Source organism: Bos indicus x Bos taurus, chromosome 3 (assembly GCF_003369695.1).
Source record: "Bos indicus x Bos taurus breed Angus x Brahman F1 hybrid chromosome 3, Bos_hybrid_MaternalHap_v2.0, whole genome shotgun sequence".
Lineage (NCBI taxonomy): Eukaryota > Metazoa > Chordata > Mammalia > Artiodactyla > Bovidae > Bos > Bos indicus x Bos taurus.
The window spans coordinates 43,424,717-43,442,935 of NC_040078.1; the positions used below are offsets into that span (position 1 = coordinate 43,424,717).

General features: G+C 33.7%; 1 protein-coding gene across 4 annotated transcripts in view; it reads right to left on the reverse strand.

Moving 5' to 3' along the window:
- Positions 1–574: 574 nt before the first annotated feature.
- Positions 575–18,219, reverse strand: part of SLC35A3 (solute carrier family 35 member A3) — a 44,808-nt gene continuing 27,163 nt past the window's right edge. For all 4 annotated transcript variants that reach the window (XM_027536414.1, XM_027536416.1, XM_027536417.1 and 1 more), the window contains exons 3-8: positions 14,919–15,073; positions 14,723–14,845; positions 12,576–12,747; positions 11,522–11,640; positions 9,749–9,882; positions 575–4,360 (exon numbers count right to left, since the gene is read on the reverse strand). In XM_027536414.1, coding sequence (XP_027392215.1) covers positions 4,270–4,360; positions 9,749–9,882; positions 11,522–11,640; positions 12,576–12,747; positions 14,723–14,845; positions 14,919–15,073 — 794 coding nt within the window. In that variant the 3' untranslated portion in view covers positions 575–4,269. The remainder of the gene's footprint in view (positions 4,361–9,748; positions 9,883–11,521; positions 11,641–12,575; positions 12,748–14,722; positions 14,846–14,918; positions 15,074–18,219) is intronic.

Consider the following 18,219-nt stretch of genomic DNA (forward strand, 5'->3'; position numbering starts at 1 on the left):
ATTATGAAACATATTTGCATAGCATAGGATTCAAGAATTTTGATATACTTTCAATAGAAGTATTCCAATACAAATATAAAGATTTTCAGTTGCTGCTTCTCATGTAGTTAGAACTCCACACTTCCATTGCAGGAGGCATAGGTTTGATCCCTGGTTGGGGAACTAAGATCCTGCAAGCCATGCAACACAGCCAAAAAAATAAATTATGAAGAAAACATATACCAATTACTGTAATCTCTTAATTTTGACGCTATCAAAAGAGATAATTTGTTTAAAGCAAAAAGTTTTAGACTGTTATAATCATACAGGTAGAGAAATTCTAACTAGTTTAAATAAGATCCAGTCTTTCACGCTAGAGCAAAGTAAAAAGGAAGAGCACAGTAAAAAGGAAGGTAACCAGAGAGGTAGGAAAGGCCTCAGGGAGTCATTTTTGATATATGGAAAGACTAATTCATGGTTAAGTCAGACACAGGTGAATAGGAAAATAAGGAAATATAGCAAAAAATTTACATAGTTATGAAAATAATCTATTTTCAGAAATCTAGAGAATAGAAAATAACTGGATACCAAAAAATGACAAAGAGAAATTTATCAATTAAAAAGCCATTTAAACAAAAGACCAATTTATACATTCTTTTGAATTATGTCCATAAAAGATTTAAATATACAAATCACAACCCCAAACCCAAAAGAATCTTTTTAAACAAATGAAATACATATAATGACAAATTCGGAATCCAAGTCATTTAAAAAACATTTTAAAAATCACAGTAAATTATATCTTATAATAAGAAAAAAATCAAAATGAGAGTTATATACAATTGTTAAAGTTTCAAAAGTTCAATGATGGAGCAATGGTACCATAATTTCTTTAAATAAATTCTATTTACTAATATTTATACAATATACCTATTTCAATATTCTGATAATGAATTTAAATAGCAAATGTTGAAACAATGAAAACATTGAATTATAGTTATTCTTCAAACATCCTAATTTTGCCTATGTGTCCAAAATTGTGAATTACAGTAATATCCTCAAGAAAAGCCAGGTATTTGGTAAAGCAAGGCACACAGGACCAGATTTTGATAAAGGTGCTTTTCCTTTGGTCCTATAAGTACTTTAAATATGCTACATATCTGGGAGATTCTTAAGATGACTTTCAATATAGCATAAATAACTTTTATAAACTTTTTATCATGTAGAGCATACATTTACATGTAATTAAATATTATAACAATGAATGCGTAAATACAATGAGTGATGTTAAACCCTGTTTTTAAATACAAAACTCAGATGAGTGACTATACAATGACAATGTTAAAGTTTAATAATCTGATATGTAGGAAAAGTTTATCAGTTCTTACAAATAGTCTTATTATACTAGGTCTACTAAGCACAAAGTCTATTAGTTTCCACTCAGATTCTGTCTCCTTGGAATATAGATTAAATCTCAAATCACCTTTCCTTCTATGAAACTGTGACGTTCAATATAAATTGATGTAAACATTCAAGTTTTGCATGTCTAAACTACATTTTCCACTGTAAAAGTAGTCTACGACCTCTCTAAAAATCACTTATTAAAGAATTGGTAATATTACTGTGTTGATTACATCTATATGTTGCATTTCAAGCTTTTCTTCCAAAATACCATAGTTTTAAAGTTTTATAGAACTATCAACTGGCACTCTTCTCCCATGCATTAGCACGTTTCTTTAAAATGAACAAAGTTGTTGACAGATAAATGTAAACTTTAAAAAGTATAAGAATTTAAATAATCAAGGAATCATCATTATAGAAGGTTGACATAATAAGGCTTTTGGAAGTCATCAAAAGACACACCACACACAGAAGAAAATGGCATTATGTGTACATATGACGTGATCTAGGAAACGGGTCCACTGTTTCAAATATGGTTATTTCTTTATGAATCAAAAACTATAGACTATACAACCAATTCTCTATTCCAACCTACTAGAAAAGCAAAATATAAATTATGCTTGTCTAATAAAAGTTTGCTTTGAGAATATACTTTAGACTATTTTGCCCATTCTCCAAACTCTTGACTACACTTTATAAACTTTGGAGGGAATCTTGAAAATTGTGTTATTTTTGGGTACCTGAAAATATATTTCCACTATAACTAACATGTCTGATGTCCAATAATTTGCTTGTATCATTTTTTGAAGTGTTAAAATTGGGAGAGACTAAACTTGAATTCACAATTAATGATGAGTGCATACCAGATTAATATATAAGTACCCAACACTTCAGTGTAAGCTGAACATAAATCTTTATATTTAGTCTTGAATTCTCTGCATTACAGGTTTTAGATTTCTCTTAGCATTAAGTAGTAAATGTAAATGTGAATGTTGTCAGAGTCTAAAAACACCATTCTCAAATTGTAGTAAAGTTATTTAATAAATATTCTAAAAAGTAGTCACTGAAAAATGTAAGTCAGAGTTCCAGAAAGTTTGCTTGGTACCAATTTGGAATTACCAGCAAATTAATGTAAAAATACTTTGTAATTTTAAGCATTTTAAAAAACTCTATATGGAATATATTAGGCCTGTGTCTTGTTGAGACTAGGCTTGTCTCAGCAAAGTAACACAGCCAGTCCTAATTAGCCGAGACTAGCCAACAGATTGTAACATAGTATTTTCAGCCAAATTTTAACAAAATTCATTAGAATTATATAAAAATATTTATTTTTTACAGTTTTTATACAATTAGAACAAGAGACTTTTTAAAAATACATAATGCATGAAGGAAAAAATAAAGTACAATACTTCTATACACAATAGGTAATTCTGTCTCTAGTCAACAATAAATTAAACCCCTATTTCAATTTTAGAAAGTAATTGTGCCCACCAATTCATTTGATCATTTCTGCTATATTTTCTATCCCTGAACCATAACTCATGTAATTTGCAATCTCAACTCCAGTGCTAATCAAATGGAAAAGAAATGGAAAATAAACCACTACTATAAAGCAAAGTTGTGGCTCTTTCTTGGCAGCTTTTGTAAGGTCACAAAAAGGGAGTTCAGAATTTGGTTGCCTCTCTCAGACATTTGATCAGAACATTCCTAGGAATGGTGGGTTTATGAGAGGCCTAGAAAGTTCTTCTGAACACTCTGAATTTATAGTTATAGTGCCATTTAAAATATATCATGGCAATCTGGAATGTCTAAGTCATTTTGGTCTCAATTTATTCATGTCTATACTATTACATATTTGGTTGTTTTGTCATCAGTTATAGATCAGTGAATAAAATCGTCATCTAAAACTGCTCTAGTTGTGTAGAGTATATGCTTTGATAGTTTAAAATTCTCCAAATGGAGACATTAGACAATAATTATTATTTTAAATTATTAAATGAGTATTTAACCCCTTTAAATTACATTTTAAAACTTTAATGGAAATTAACACAGAGAGAAATTTATTTTAAAGTAATAGTAAGGATTTATCCAATTTACAGAAAAGAAATACAATTAAGAGATAAAGAACAAAACTCCATTAATGTAAAAGTCACTGGCTACTATCTAGCACAGGAACAAATGGATTGCATTCAGCAGTTTCAAAGCACTAAAAAGATCTTAAAGTTTAGATGGACAAAACAGATGTGTATATTTCTTTATATTAAATTTAAGTATGAATTTTTTTCTCTGACAGATCAGACCCAGAAAGTTACTTTATCAACTTTTATGCATTTGAACATTTGCAACATATAGCAATCCTTTGTTTAGTAATCTTCTGTATAAATATAAAAATCTGAGATATGTGAAAATGGTTTTCAAATCATACTATTTCTTCACAGCTTTATAGATAATTATAATGTTCAAACTTTGAATATCCATGTTATTTGATATATCTGTACAGAAAGAATAAGATAAAAAACATTTAATAAAATTAAATATATATGATTTGCAAAATTGTTGTCTGACACTTGCTGTGTGCTGTTTCAAAGAGTGCATAGGATATTTCTGCAGCAATCAAAAACATAATATCTTTTAAAAAACTCAAATTTTAAATTTCCTCTAGTAATTATTCTAATCCCTGGAAATGTTCAAGTTTTGATTTTTAGATGCAATAGGCATTTTGTTACATATATGTATATTTTATCCTTAAACTTTTATATTTTCAAACCATTTGAACATCATGATCAGATTCAGCATGATGATTTTCTCTTAGAATCTGTAGAAGTCCTCTGTGCAGCATTAATGTTGAGATTCCCAGTGCACCACTGTGAAAAACCAGGTAAGTTACCACTATGCTTTAGTGGGATTTCCTGCAGGTTTGGGATCATAACCATATAGGAAAGTAGCTGTTATTACAAGGATGGCTCCAAGGAAAAAGACACTAAATAGATGAAGAAAAAATGAAGAAGAGAAAATCAGATTAAAAACAACACAAATTATATTTCTTTACTATAAAACACAAACATAATTTGGGAAAAAATGCTCCAGTAACACGGCTAACAAATACTAAGTGGCTACTAGGTTCCAGATATTCAGCTGGGTGTTTTACATGCATTATTTCATTTAGTTCTCAAACAACTTTATGAAGAAGGACTAGCATTGCCCTCATTTGTTAATATAAGAAGAAACAGGTTTAGAGAATTTAAATAATTGTCTTAAAGTCCCACAGCTTGAAGCAGAAAATGGGATTCAAACTTGGGTATGTCTGACTCTAGAGCCAAACCTGCACTTCCATCCACTGTGCTATATATACTGTAGTCTCCCAAAATAAGTATGTATAAAATGTTGTGTTTCATCTTTTTTTAAAACCTTTTTTAAAAACTGTAGTTAATTTATAATGTTTTGTTAGTTTGGGGTATACAGCAGTTATTCCGTTAGACATGTATGTGTATATAAAGTATTTCATTTTAGTATGCTTTTTGCCTATAATACATTGAAGACTAACAGATTTCAATTTTTTAACAAAATTTGAAAATATGCAGGGGAAACTGCACTCTTTTCAAACCAAAGTAAAGTTCAGTTTAAAGTCAAAGGTATTAATAAATAAAACTCAGGACTAATTTTTACAGTAGTAGTGTTAGTTGCTCATTCATGTCTGACCATTTGCAACCCCACAGACTGAAGCCCACCAGGCTCCTCTGTCCATGGTATTCTCCAGGCAAGAATACTGGAGTGGACTGCCATTCCCTTCTCTGGAGGATCTTCCCAACTCAGGGACTGAACCCGGGTCTCCTGCATTGCAAGCAGATTCTTTACTATCTGAGCTACAGGGAAGATCAGTTTTTATAGGATGCTTTAAAAAAGGAAATTAGATTAAGTGCAAGAAGACTTTTTTCTTCATCTATCCACATATATATAATATACCTTATTATAAACTAGAAATGAATAAAAACTGGTACTGGAACTTAAACTGAATATAAACTAGAATATCAATCTTAACTTTTAACGTGTATATTCTTTGAAGTGCTGTTACAGGGATATGAATTAGTCTTGTTTTTAAAGTTTTATTAACAGTTATGATTTAAAGGCCCTTCATAATACAGTCCTTGCAGTCTTATCTCCCACACTCCACCCAACCCCCTCCAGGGAACACAACATGCCTTTCGGGACACTGTCTTTGTAGATGTTATTCCTCTGCCTGCAATGTCCCTCCCAAGAAAACTGCTTATTGATAACAACTCAGGTCTAAAGTCTCTAAGACTAACTTCCCCAAGCAAAGTTACTCTATGGTGACACTTTATCACACTATAGTAAATAATATGATATTTACATTCTGCTCCTCTGTTCAACCATGTGTTCCTCACTCATCATTATATTCTAAGAACCTAGCTTATATAGGGAGCTTAGTCACTACCTGTTATGATACGTCTAGTGTTGACTTGCTGCAGATGGGCAACTTTTCAAAAGCCTTGAATACAGGTATATGTAGACAATTAAGAGAACATAATACTTCCTACAATGTATCCTAAAGAAAATTACTACCACAGGAATATTTGGTTAACTACTTAGACTCTGACTGAGCACTTTCTTGGTCAATCATAATGAGCTTTTCCTAGCTTTCCAGAAACCTGGAATTGTATAAAATCACATGCTCAGTTGGAAAGTTGTCTGATCCACTTTCTAGGAATCCATTCTATGATATCTCTAACAGGATCTACTAGAATATCTATTACTATCAGGAAACCCCTGCTTTCCCAATCCAGCTATTTTTAGATGGTTCTGAGAGAAAAAAATTTTAAGGAAGAAGCTGCCAGAATTTAATACTTAAAGGATTTGCACCCCCTCTTTCTAATGGATTGTATATGTACTTCCATTGCTGCATTGATCATAGTTATAATTTATTCTGTTTCTCCGATCACTGAGACCTCCTTGAAGATAGAAAATCATATCTTATTCATGCATTCCTATTTCTCTAGGATCTTCTAGTACACCGACAGACACATAGTGGAAACAATAAATTTTTGATAAAAGAATGCTGCTGCTGCTAAGTTGCTTCAGTCGTGTCTGACTCTGTGCTACCTCATAGACCGCAGCCCACCAGGCTTCCCTGTCCCTGGGATTCTCCAGGCAAGAACACTGGAGTGGGTTGCCATTTCCTTCTCCAATGCATGAAAGTGAAAAGTGAAAGTGAAGTCGTTCAATTGTGTTCAACTCTAGCAACCCCATGGACTGCAGCCTACCAGGCTCCTCCGTCCATGGGATTTTCTAGGCAAAAGCACTGGAGTGGGGTGCCACTGCCTTCTCCAAATAAAAGAATAAGCAAGTCTAAATATAAGGATGGTAACACCAATAAGCAAAAAATGAGCACCTAAAAACAGGAAAGGGAATACTGGTGATATGATATCAGTAGAGATGTCCAGCAGCCAGCTGAAAATAGGAATTTAGAGTTAAGGTGAAGTTGGGACTTCTTCATAGAGAGGACAGGTTAAGACATGACAGTAGATAAGATGGATAAGAAAGTGAGTGAGAACTGACAGGTTACCAAAGGAACAATCAGAAAGGCAGGTACAGGGCTCAAGGGTAGTACTGAGAAACCAAAAAACTGTTTCAGTAGATGAAATGGAGATAACAAAGGAAAATATATTATTACATTCAGAATATAGATCTTTGCATTTATTAGATAATGGAAGTTTTCCACAAAAGTAAAAATACATAAAGATGGAAGGCTTAGCTATCTATTTTAGGAAAAATAACCTGTCTCCTCCATCTAACTTGGTGTCCTATGCATATTCTCAAAACATTCATTCATTCAATAATAACAGTATCATTGTCTTTTCTCCTTTTATCTTCATCCCAACATACTCTACATGCTCCCTCAGAAACACGGATTTACACATACAAGTAAGCACCTTACTAAAAAAACTCTTTTGTTCCTCTGCTTGTTTACTTGTTCATTTACTTATTTTATTCCCTGCATGATTCAAAGATTTAAAGTTATCACCTTGGCCTTATATGAGGTTTTAATTTTTTTTAAGGTATGCCTTTTTAAGTTACCCTTAAAATCTACAAGTACTAAACATTCTCAAATAATATTAAAGCATGTAATTTCCCCCATTTAATAGGTAGGGAATTTAATGTTGTATTTAGTCACTAAGTCATGTCTGTCTCTTTTTAGACCCCATGCATGGACTGTAGCCCTTAGGGTCCTCTATCTAAGGGATTTCCCAGGCAAGAATACTGGAGAGAGCTGCCATTTCCTTCTCCATGGGATCTTCCGACCCAGGGACTGAATCCATGTCTCCTACATTGCAGGCAGATTCTTTATCGCTGAGCCACCTGGGAAGCCCTTAGGTAGTTTAGGTAGGGAATAAAACATCGTTAAGATAGAGGTGCTAATTATTAGTCTCACTAGTAAGTAATTCATTTCCAAACCAAGCTAAAAACAGCAACACTTTTAAATTCATGCCTCAGAAAAATTACAGATTTCAACACACATGTCCCAGTCCTACTGTTCAAGTTTCTAGAGAAGAACCAAACGATAAATGTTCAACATAAAAATATAACAAGCATATTACATTTTTCTACTACCATATTCCACCCATAATCCTATGTTACTCTTACTAACACAAACGAATTTTACTAACTCTTAAAATTTTAAGATCTTAAACATTCATTCAACAATCAGAGTATCTATTATATGCCAAGTTCTGGCCTTGCTTACTTATCAGATGGTGATAAGACTTTGGAAGACAGAAGGAAAGAATGTTGAAAGAGGGGTTGCTCTTTTTTTAGAGACATCTCTTGATAAAGGGATGTTGGAGCTAAGATCTGAAGACATGAGGGAGTATGCCATGTGAATATGTAGGGGATGAGTATTCCAAGAAGAATAAAGGGCAAATCAGAGCCCATAGCAAAAAGGTTAAAAGAAAAAAAAAAAAAAAAAGGCAAACAAGAGGTAAGTAATGTCAGATGAGGATAGAAAGATAGATAAAAGCCAAACCAAATAGGCCACTGATGGTGACAACTTTTGAGTGACATGGGAAGCAATCAGAAGGTTCCTGAGTACACTGATTTTGAAAATAATCATTCTGGTTACTGAATGGGGAAAATTCAGAGACATAGGTGAAGAAGCAAGGAGGCAAGTCAGGAGCCTATTTCCTTAATCTAGATGATAAATGAGGGTGACTTGGATCATGGTGATAGCATTAGAGGTTGTAAGAAACAGTCAGACTCTGGCAATATAAAAAAGGAAGCGTTAATAGGATTTGTCTCTGTGTTAGAATGACATGTGAGAGGAGAGTAAAGAGAAGGATGACTTCACTGAGAAAATAAAAAATTTTCATACATTTTAACTTTCTCTTATAAAACTATCTATGTCCATATCTATAGACTCTGCCTTCAAAGAAGGATAAATTGTGTTCCTAAGTTAAAAGGCCTAAGCAATTGAAAGAATGAAGGTATGTACAACAAATTGAGAACCCTGACAGAGATGGGGATGAGTTATCTAGTAGACACCGAAGAGAAAATAGACAAATGGACAATTATATATAAAGGCCTGGAGTTCAAATTTAAATTTGAAGTTATTAGCCTATAAACAGTATTTAAATTCATGAGAATAAAGATCACCAAGGAAGTGAGAGCAGATATAAGCCCAAAGACAAATGAAGACAGTATTCCAAAGTTTAGAAAATGAGAAGATGAAGAGGGAGTGAAATTACAGGAAACTAAGGATGGTATCGTAGAATCCATTAAAATATAATCTCATTACCCTGGGATTACAAGTTAATAATTGTAGACCAAATATAACTTTATGTTATATGTTATACTTTATTAATCCTCACTCTGTCTTCTCTCTTGGTATCCATGACACTGCACAGTCCTGGGTCTCCTGCTTCACCCATCATTCTTTTTGCAATTCTCTAGACTATTTTTCTCCCTAAAGAACTTTCTCATGAGCCACCTTTTCAAAGGTGACTCAAATTATCTTATAAACAAATTATCTTCTTCAAGAATGTCACCTCCTTTCCTGGCTTAAGCTATATAAATTCTTAAAATGACTTTATATGACTTAATTTTTAAAAATATGACTTTTAACTTTGGGGGAAAGACCACCATTCAGATCTACTGGGGAAATTCTGGCCAGCCAAACTGTATAAAAAACTGTCTAGTGTTAGACTTTCATGCATTTAATTTGAAACCCTTTTAAAAAGGTAGTTAAATGAATCTTACTATATTTCTTTAAAAGCTGTAATAGAACAAAATTTTTCAGATCATATGAAAGACTCATTTTTCTAAATAAGATCTAAAGAAATAGAAAAGAATACACTACCTGGTTGGTACAAAATCTTGTAGCCAAAAATAAGATATTAGTGTTGATAATATTATGGACAAAGAGGTTGCAAATCCTTTCAAAATGTTATCCGCATACTTAATAACAGCAGCTATTACAAGGCCTCCCAGTGCCTGCAGAAGTTTTAAAAGATTATTTTTAAAAATAGACACATAAAACTGCTTTTCAAAATACTTTTTTGTCCTATAATCTGATTCCATTAAATAAGTGATTTTTATTAAACATTTTGTAACATATGAGCATCTAGGTTTTGTTCAATAGACTCTCTATTTCAAAAGGTATCGGATAAAATAACTACCAGAAGAATCTGCAGTTTGTTATAATGGAGTTTGACCATATTATGAATAAAATATCTATCCTTATCCAATTTAGTAATTAAACATCAATTCTTCAGACAAATGTGGGAAGATTGAATACTCTGATTAGTGAAATATTATTTTTGATTAAAAATAAAATGTAACTTGATATTTTACTAGCCTTTTAATTGCCTAACTTGGCTTTCTTCCTCAAGTTTCTTCCCATTCTAATCTACCTTTCAAATTGCTGTCAGAGTACTCTTCCTGAAGCACTTTAATCATTCTCTTTAAGAGTATAGAAAGAACTTTTTGCCAAATCCCTCTCAAATTCCAAATTGTAGCTACTTAAATAATGGTTTTACCATATCTCATAGTTTTGTTTTCTACCAAACCCTGGAGAAGGGAATGGCAACCCACTCTAGTACTCTTGCCTGGAGAATTCCATGGACAGAGGAGCCTGGTGGGCTACAGTCTATGGAGTCGCAAAGAGTCAGACATGACTCATTTCATTTCACCAAACTCTACGTATCAACTCCCAAATCTGAGTTACCCACTTTCATTGCACCTCTTCAAATGGTAAAAGCTTTAAGAGAGAAAGTCACAAATTATGCCAATGAGCTCACTATAAATAGATGTTTGAGTCCTGTTATTTCTTGGCAGTGCTCTCATTCTTCTATTTTCTCCCTCATACCAGCTGTACCAAACCTTTTAAATTCTTCTCAAGTCTGTAGTCCCTTCTTAAGGAAAGAGGGCTTTCCTCCTCAACAGGATAAAAGCCATCATAAAATCTTTCTCAAATTTTCTCTGAATTTTCACTTATCCCTATCTCCTTTTCTCTTATCTTAAAAATAGAAGTATCCTTCCTGCTTTCAAAACACAGTTACCCTTTGCTACCTTCTCACCCATCTTCCCTAAGGGACTTTCAGCTTCAAATATCTCTAGAGAAAGGCTGTGAAGGCAGAGACTTGTATCTTCATTTTTGTTTCCTCCAGAGTACTTAAGTATTTTTTGAAGATGAAATTACTCAACCCTTGAATAATTTCAAGTTATAAACTGAGGTTATTTGATAGGGATACTCCAATATGTAATGAATATTAAACTTTTAAACTGTTACAGATTTAAATATCTAGATCTGCTTCTTGAGCTTGAATGAACTGACTTTAGACTTCCTGTGAAATGATTAGAACTGTAGAAAAATTAAAAGTTATATTTGTCCTCAGCTTTAACTCTTTTATTATTCTTAATCTTGCATTTTCATTATGTTAAATTTAATACCATAAAGTTTACATTACGGCATTTAGATCAGTCCTATTTTAACTTCCCTGAATAAACTAGATATAATGAGAGTACTAACAGGAGAAGCCCTTTTTCCTCCTATCAGTACATCATAGCTATTTTGATTTTCTATGTTAAAATAAAATTTATTAGCATAAATACAAGAATTTAAATGCTTTACCTGAAGAACAACAACTATCCAGGTCAGTCGGTTATATCCCTGAAAAAACCCATTCTTTGATACCAGTTCTCCATCATAAACATATACACCCATTAATCCAAATATACTCCCAAAGAAACCTTAAAAAAAAAAAAGTAAAGTCTATGTTATATGTCCTTTGGTTTGTCAGGAGAGAGATTTTTCCATTAACATTACCAATAATTTTAAAGTTTTCCATTTTGATAAAATTTGATTAAAAGTTTTTTTAGTGGTATAATTATATAAACTTAGAAAAAATATACTTAGTACTATATTATGACTAAGAAAAAGACATGGGAATGTAAAACAGAACAGATTACCAGCTTTGGGGCACTGAAAAAATAGAGTGTATACATTACAGGACTGTATGGATACCCCATTCAAATATTTGTAAAATGTGCACTTTTGTATATTTCATTGTATCTTCCTATTGCTAGATCTACATTTTCATATATTCACATTCATATATGCAGATATAATAACTCAGGTATGTGGTATGGCATTTTTTTTTAATTAGAAATTTTGGATGTATGATAAGTAATATCCAAAAAGTTAGAAAAGAAACAGTCAGCCACAGGCAACATCAGAAGGTTGTTACTGAAGTCTCACCATTAGGGAAAAGTCAGCTCAGTGAGAGAAGGAAATGTGTCTTGTTCACTGCTGAATCCCTTACTTCTACCACAGAGCTTATGGTAGACTTATCCCTTATGACTACTGGAACTAAGATTTCCTGGAGCAATCCTAAACTATGAATAAAGAAATGGTTATACTACAGGAGTCACCTCTTTAGGGGAAATTCTCTGGTAACATACGCAAAGAGTGCATGGTAAAGCAAATTTCTAAATAAAGTCACAACTAATCAAAGTATTCCACGATGAAAAAGGAACCAAAAGGGATGTGAAATGTTCTTTCTAAAATTTTATTTGCAACAACAAGCAGTTTTTATAAGGTTTATTTAATTAAAGATACATAGAAATCTTTAAATATAACAATATAATCACTTTAAAAGTAATGTTAGAAAACATTTAAAACTTACCAAGTTGAATGTTTCTTATCCACACTGATTGTTTGGTTTCTTTTAAGATTTTCTCAAAGTAAACCCCAGCAAAGCCACTGGAAAAACATGCTGTGAGAACTGCCATGAGACCTACAAATTGTGAGCCAGCTGAAAGTTCCTTAGAATTAAGCTCTTGAGAATCTGAGGGCCACTGAACAAAAAGAAACAACACAAGTTTAATTCCTATAATATTTTACAAAATACATGTTTAGAGCCCACTCTTAGACCTTAAGGTAAAAATGCAACCATTTCCATTCCTGGGGATTACAGAGGAGAGCTTTTGAAAAAACCTTAGAATCATTTTTTTTTCCCATAGTGATATTGCCTTTACAATCTATAATTTTAAAAATACCCTAAAAAAAAGAGCTGCTGTTGCTGCAGTTTAGTCACTAAGTTGTGTTCGACTCTTTGCAACCCCATGGACTGCAGCCCGCCAGGCTGCTCTGTCCATGGGATTTTCCAGGCAAGAATACTGAATGAGTTGCCATTTTCTTCTCCATAAAAAAGAGAGAATGAATAAATGCACAGATGCACAAAATAGCCTCTACAAGCAGATCGGTTATAGAAATTCAGAGTGTGAAGTATTGGAGCAGCAAAAATAAGTCCAGAGTGGTTGCTATATTATGGAAGGTCCATATCAAGCTAATCATTCTGAGCTTTATTCTGTAGATCAGCATTCCTAAAACTTCACTTATTTCTCTATCCTTCTCATGGTTTTTGCCTACCTGAACTATTAGTTACTTGATTTTTTAAAATACCTCACTTTTAAAAATTGAATACCAACTACTTTACCTTAAGTAGGACTATGAAAATATGGGTTTGATATGCCAATTATATTTCAGTAATACTCAGTTAATATCAGGAATATTTATTGAAAATATACAATACATACCACACTCTAAGGAAACTGACTGTGGGGAGAGGGAAGGAGGACTTTGGATAGCAGGAAATTGACATGATTAGATTTATTTTTAGATAGCCCACAGTGGTGAATAAGTGGAGGCTGAATTTTCGGTGATGGTAAAAAACAAAACAAAACCATCAATTAGGATTTGCTGCAAAAGATTACTTGAGAAACAAAGAAGTCATGAAATGGGGAAATGTTAGTAGAGACAGACAAGGACAGAATCAAGAAGTATTAGAAAACAGTCACAAAGTCTTAGTGATTGGATGTATAGGCTGAAGGAAGACTCTAGGACAACTCTCAGGCTAGGTAAAGAATGCCTGGAAAAAAATAGAAATAAAGAACAGGTTTGGTGGGGGAAAGGTAAAGTTTAGTTTTGGATACACTTGGTTTATAAGGCCTACTGAAGTGAAAAGTGAACCTGTTAGTCGCTCAGTCATGTCCAACTCTTTGCGACTCCATGGACTGTAGCCTGCCAAGCTCCTCTGTCCATGGAATTCTCCAGGCAAGAGTACTGGAGTGGGTAGCCAGTCCCTTCTCCAGGGAATCTTCCTGACCCAGGGATCCAACCCAGGTTTCCTGCATTTCAGGTGGATTCTTTACTGTCTGAGCCACCAGGGAAGCCCACAACCAACCAAAGACGTCCAATGGGCTTTTAGATATACAAATCTGAAACTAGAGGTGATAACCAGAGTTGATGACACAGATCAAGAACCCATCAGCATATGAATTAATAAAAACATCCAGAAAGAATGAAATCTCCAAAAATAAGGACATAATTTAAGAGAAACAATAAGCCTATCAACAACCCCAATCTCTAATGTGTATATGAGGGAAGAGGACCCCCGGAAGGAAACCACTAAGGAACCATTAGAAAGATGTGAAAAGAACCAAGAAGGAGTGTATCAGGGAAGCTGACAGACAATAGGAAGGGAGTGACTGATCTCAAATGATCCGATACTAAGTAAAAATCAGCTTTGTTTTACAAAGTGTCTTACTTCCCTAAATAGACTATTCACTTCTTTGCCTCAGATTATTTGATTTGATTTGATTTCTTTGTATCATTTATAGTCCCAATGTGGTATCTTCCTCATGGGGAAGCCCTCAAAAACAGTTGTGAGAATAAGCATTAATTTGCATCAACAAAGAACAACCATACTCTCCAAAATGAGATTCTGAAACTGTGATAAAAATGAAAGTTATACTTATCTTGAATAGTTACCTGTACAAAAGCAACTCCTGTCATCAAAATTACTAGGGAGAGCCACTGGTACACACCTAATTTTTTACTAAGCATTGACACAGAAAATAGTGCAGTTGTAAGAATTTTCAACTGATATGTGACCTGAAAAAGAAAACAGCTAATATTATTGTTTGTCTGTTTCTTAGAAGGATTACTAGAAATGTATTTAAGATACCTGATAAGTAGCTGCATCGAGATTTGACAGTGCCACATAGAGTAAATTATTCTGAAGAGTATATATCCCTGATGGAATAGCAAGTTTAAGCGTTTCCATAGGTTTATTAAGAATTTCATCATGTAGTATTCGATTCAGTGCTCTTAGACTACATTCTAGGAAAAAACACGAAATGGACAAAATCAGTAATTAAGTAACTCTGAATCCGTTCCATGTTCTCTCTCAAATCCTTGTTTTCTTCACCTGTAAAAAAAATGGAAATTCAGCTACCTATTAAGATACTTCGAGGTCTACAGACATACCTCAGAGAGGTTGCAGGTTCAGTTCTAGACCACAGCCATAAAGTGAGTATCACAATAAAGTACAGAACTTTTTTGGTTTCTCAGTGCAAATAAAAGTTACGTGCACACTGTATGATAATCTGTTAACTGTGCAATAGGATTATGTCTAAGAAAATCTACATATCTTAATTAAAAAATACTTTATTGCTAAAAAATGCTCATTATCATTTGACAATGCTGGGTTGCCACAAATCTTCAATTTGTAAAAAACACAATATCTGCAATAAAATAAGGTATGCTGCTGCTGCTGCTAAGTTGCTTCAGTTGTGTCCAACTCTGTGCGACCCCATAGACGGCAGCCCACCAGGCTTCCCCATCCCTGGGATTCTCCTGGTAAGAACACTGGAGTGGGTTGCCACTTCCTTCTCCAATGCATGAAAGTGAAAAGTGAAAGTGAAGTCGCTCAGTCGTGTCCAACACCAGCGATCCCATGGACTACAGCCCACCAGGCTCCTCCATCCATGGGATTTTCCAGGCAAGAGTACTGGAGTGCGGTGCCATTGCCTTCTCCAAAATAAGGTAAATCTATACCTTTAATGATATTAATATTTCAAATGTTAAATCTTAGAAGATAGTGTATTAAGAAGTGCCTTGTCTTTATAATAATATATATCTTTCACTGGGAAATAAATCAAATTGATATGCACACACATATATTTATGATAATAAAAATCTCATAGTATTAATTTGTCAACCAAGTATTCTTACTTTATCATAGCAACATTATAATACCTAGTATTTTATAATACATTCTATCAGTCATTCATGCCAATTAATAATTATGAAGACTTTAATCATAAAATGGTATCGGTTAGGAAGTGGGTTTAGCTCAAACAGCAGAAAACTCAACCAACACTGGCTCAAATCCACAGGGATTTGTCTCACATTACCATGACTCCAGGTCCAAAGCTGCTACAGCAGCTCAGTAATGACATCAGGGACCTAAGTTTCCTCTCTCTCTCTTTCTCTCTCTCTCTCTATATATAAGGTTTTTAATTTCATGCTTTTCATCTACTGTCTACGTGATTTTTACAACAGGTTACCAAATGACTGAGCACCTCTGGTTCTTCCTTTTGGCAACCAAAAAAAAAGAGGAGGGAACAGTGGCCTAGCAGGCATCTTCTTCCCTCTCACTGATTAGGGCTGTGTGTTGCATGCCTACCCCATGCTGCAAGGGAGCTAGAAAATCAACCCTTCTCTTTTATATTCTCCACTTTAGAGATAAGAAAGGGGGGAAGGAGTTAACAGTGGACTCTGAGCTAGCCAATCCACAGTATCAATCACAAAAAAAGTCCAAAGAACTTTAAGAGATACATAATCTCCCAAAGAAAGGAGAAAGTCTAAGGAACCCTACCACTCTACCGATAATGACACTTTATAGATGACTCTCTCTCTCAACATAAAATCTGAAAACTTTGATTATGAAAACTGTTTTAAAATGAAAATAACTTTTAAAAATGCTGCTAGATATTCATCCTTTCTTGACTCTAAGATAGTCAAAAAAGTATGTAAGTAGTTAAAAATTACCAAGATTTTTTCTTAGTTTTGGCAGAAAAAAATCTAAAATATTAGCTCATTCTTAAAATTAAATTTTTAAATAATTAATGTTATCACATTTTTCTTATTAGCAGTCTGAGGGTAGTGAAATTGAGTATTGTGGCTTTAATTTGATTTTTCTCATTGCTAAAGAAGTAGAGCATCTTTTTAAACATTTATTATTTTCTGAATACAAATGAAATCTCTTTTTGTCTCTCCCAGATCGATACACTCCAGTACAATGGCCAACATGACAGTTTCAAAAGTATACAAAATTTACAAACAACCCAATTCAAAAATGGGCAACAGACTTAAGCAGACATTTCTCTAAAGATACACAAATGGCCAATAAGCAAATGAAAAGGTGCTCAACATTATGAGTCATCAGGGAAATGCAAATCAAAACAACAATGGGATACTACTTCACACCTACTAGAATGGCTGTAATTTTTAAAAAATGGAAAATAATAAGTGCTAGTGAGGATATGGAGAAATTGGAATTCTTATACATTGCTGGTAGGGATCTAAAATGGTGCAGTTGTTGTGGAAAAGTCTCACTGTTCCTCAAAATGTTAAACAGAATTACCATATGACTCAGCCATTCTATCCTGAAGTATATATTCAAAAGAAATGAAAGCAGAGACTTGTGTGTCTAATGCAGGATTATTCATTGTTTATCACAGCATTATTTACAATAGCCAACGAGTGGAACAACTCAAGTGTCCATCAATACAAGAATGGATAAAATGTTACACAGATCTTTTTTCAGTTACAATGGGTTATATTCCAATAAACCCACTATAAGCTGAAAATATCTTAAGTAAAAAATGCATTTAATACACTTAACCTACCAAACATCATAGCTTAGCCTAGACTACCTTAAATGTGCTCAGAACACTTAAACGTTATCCTAATATTGGGCAAAATCATCTAACACAAAGCCTATTTCATAGTAAGTGTTGAATATCTCATGTAACTTATTGAATACTGTACTGAAAGGAAACACAGACTGGTTGTATGGGTAAGAATGGTTGTAAGTGAACTGGTTGTTTATCCTTGAGATTGCGTGTCTGACTGGGAGCTGCAGGTTGCTGTGGCTGCCCAGCACCCTGAGAGTATCGTATCACTAGCCCAGAACAAGATCAAAATTCAAAGTATGGTTTCTGCTTAATGCATATCACTTTAATGCCATCATAGGAAATGGCAACCCACTCCAGTATTCATGCCTGGAAAATCCCATGGACAGAGGAGCCTGGTGGGCTAGAGTTCATGGGGTCGCAAAGAGTCAGACATCAGTGAGTGACTGAGCACAGCACAAAGTCAAAAAAATCATTAAGTCGAACCATCATTAAGTTGGGGACCTCCAATGTATATATATATACACACATATACATACAATGGAATACTATTTAGCCATAAAAAGA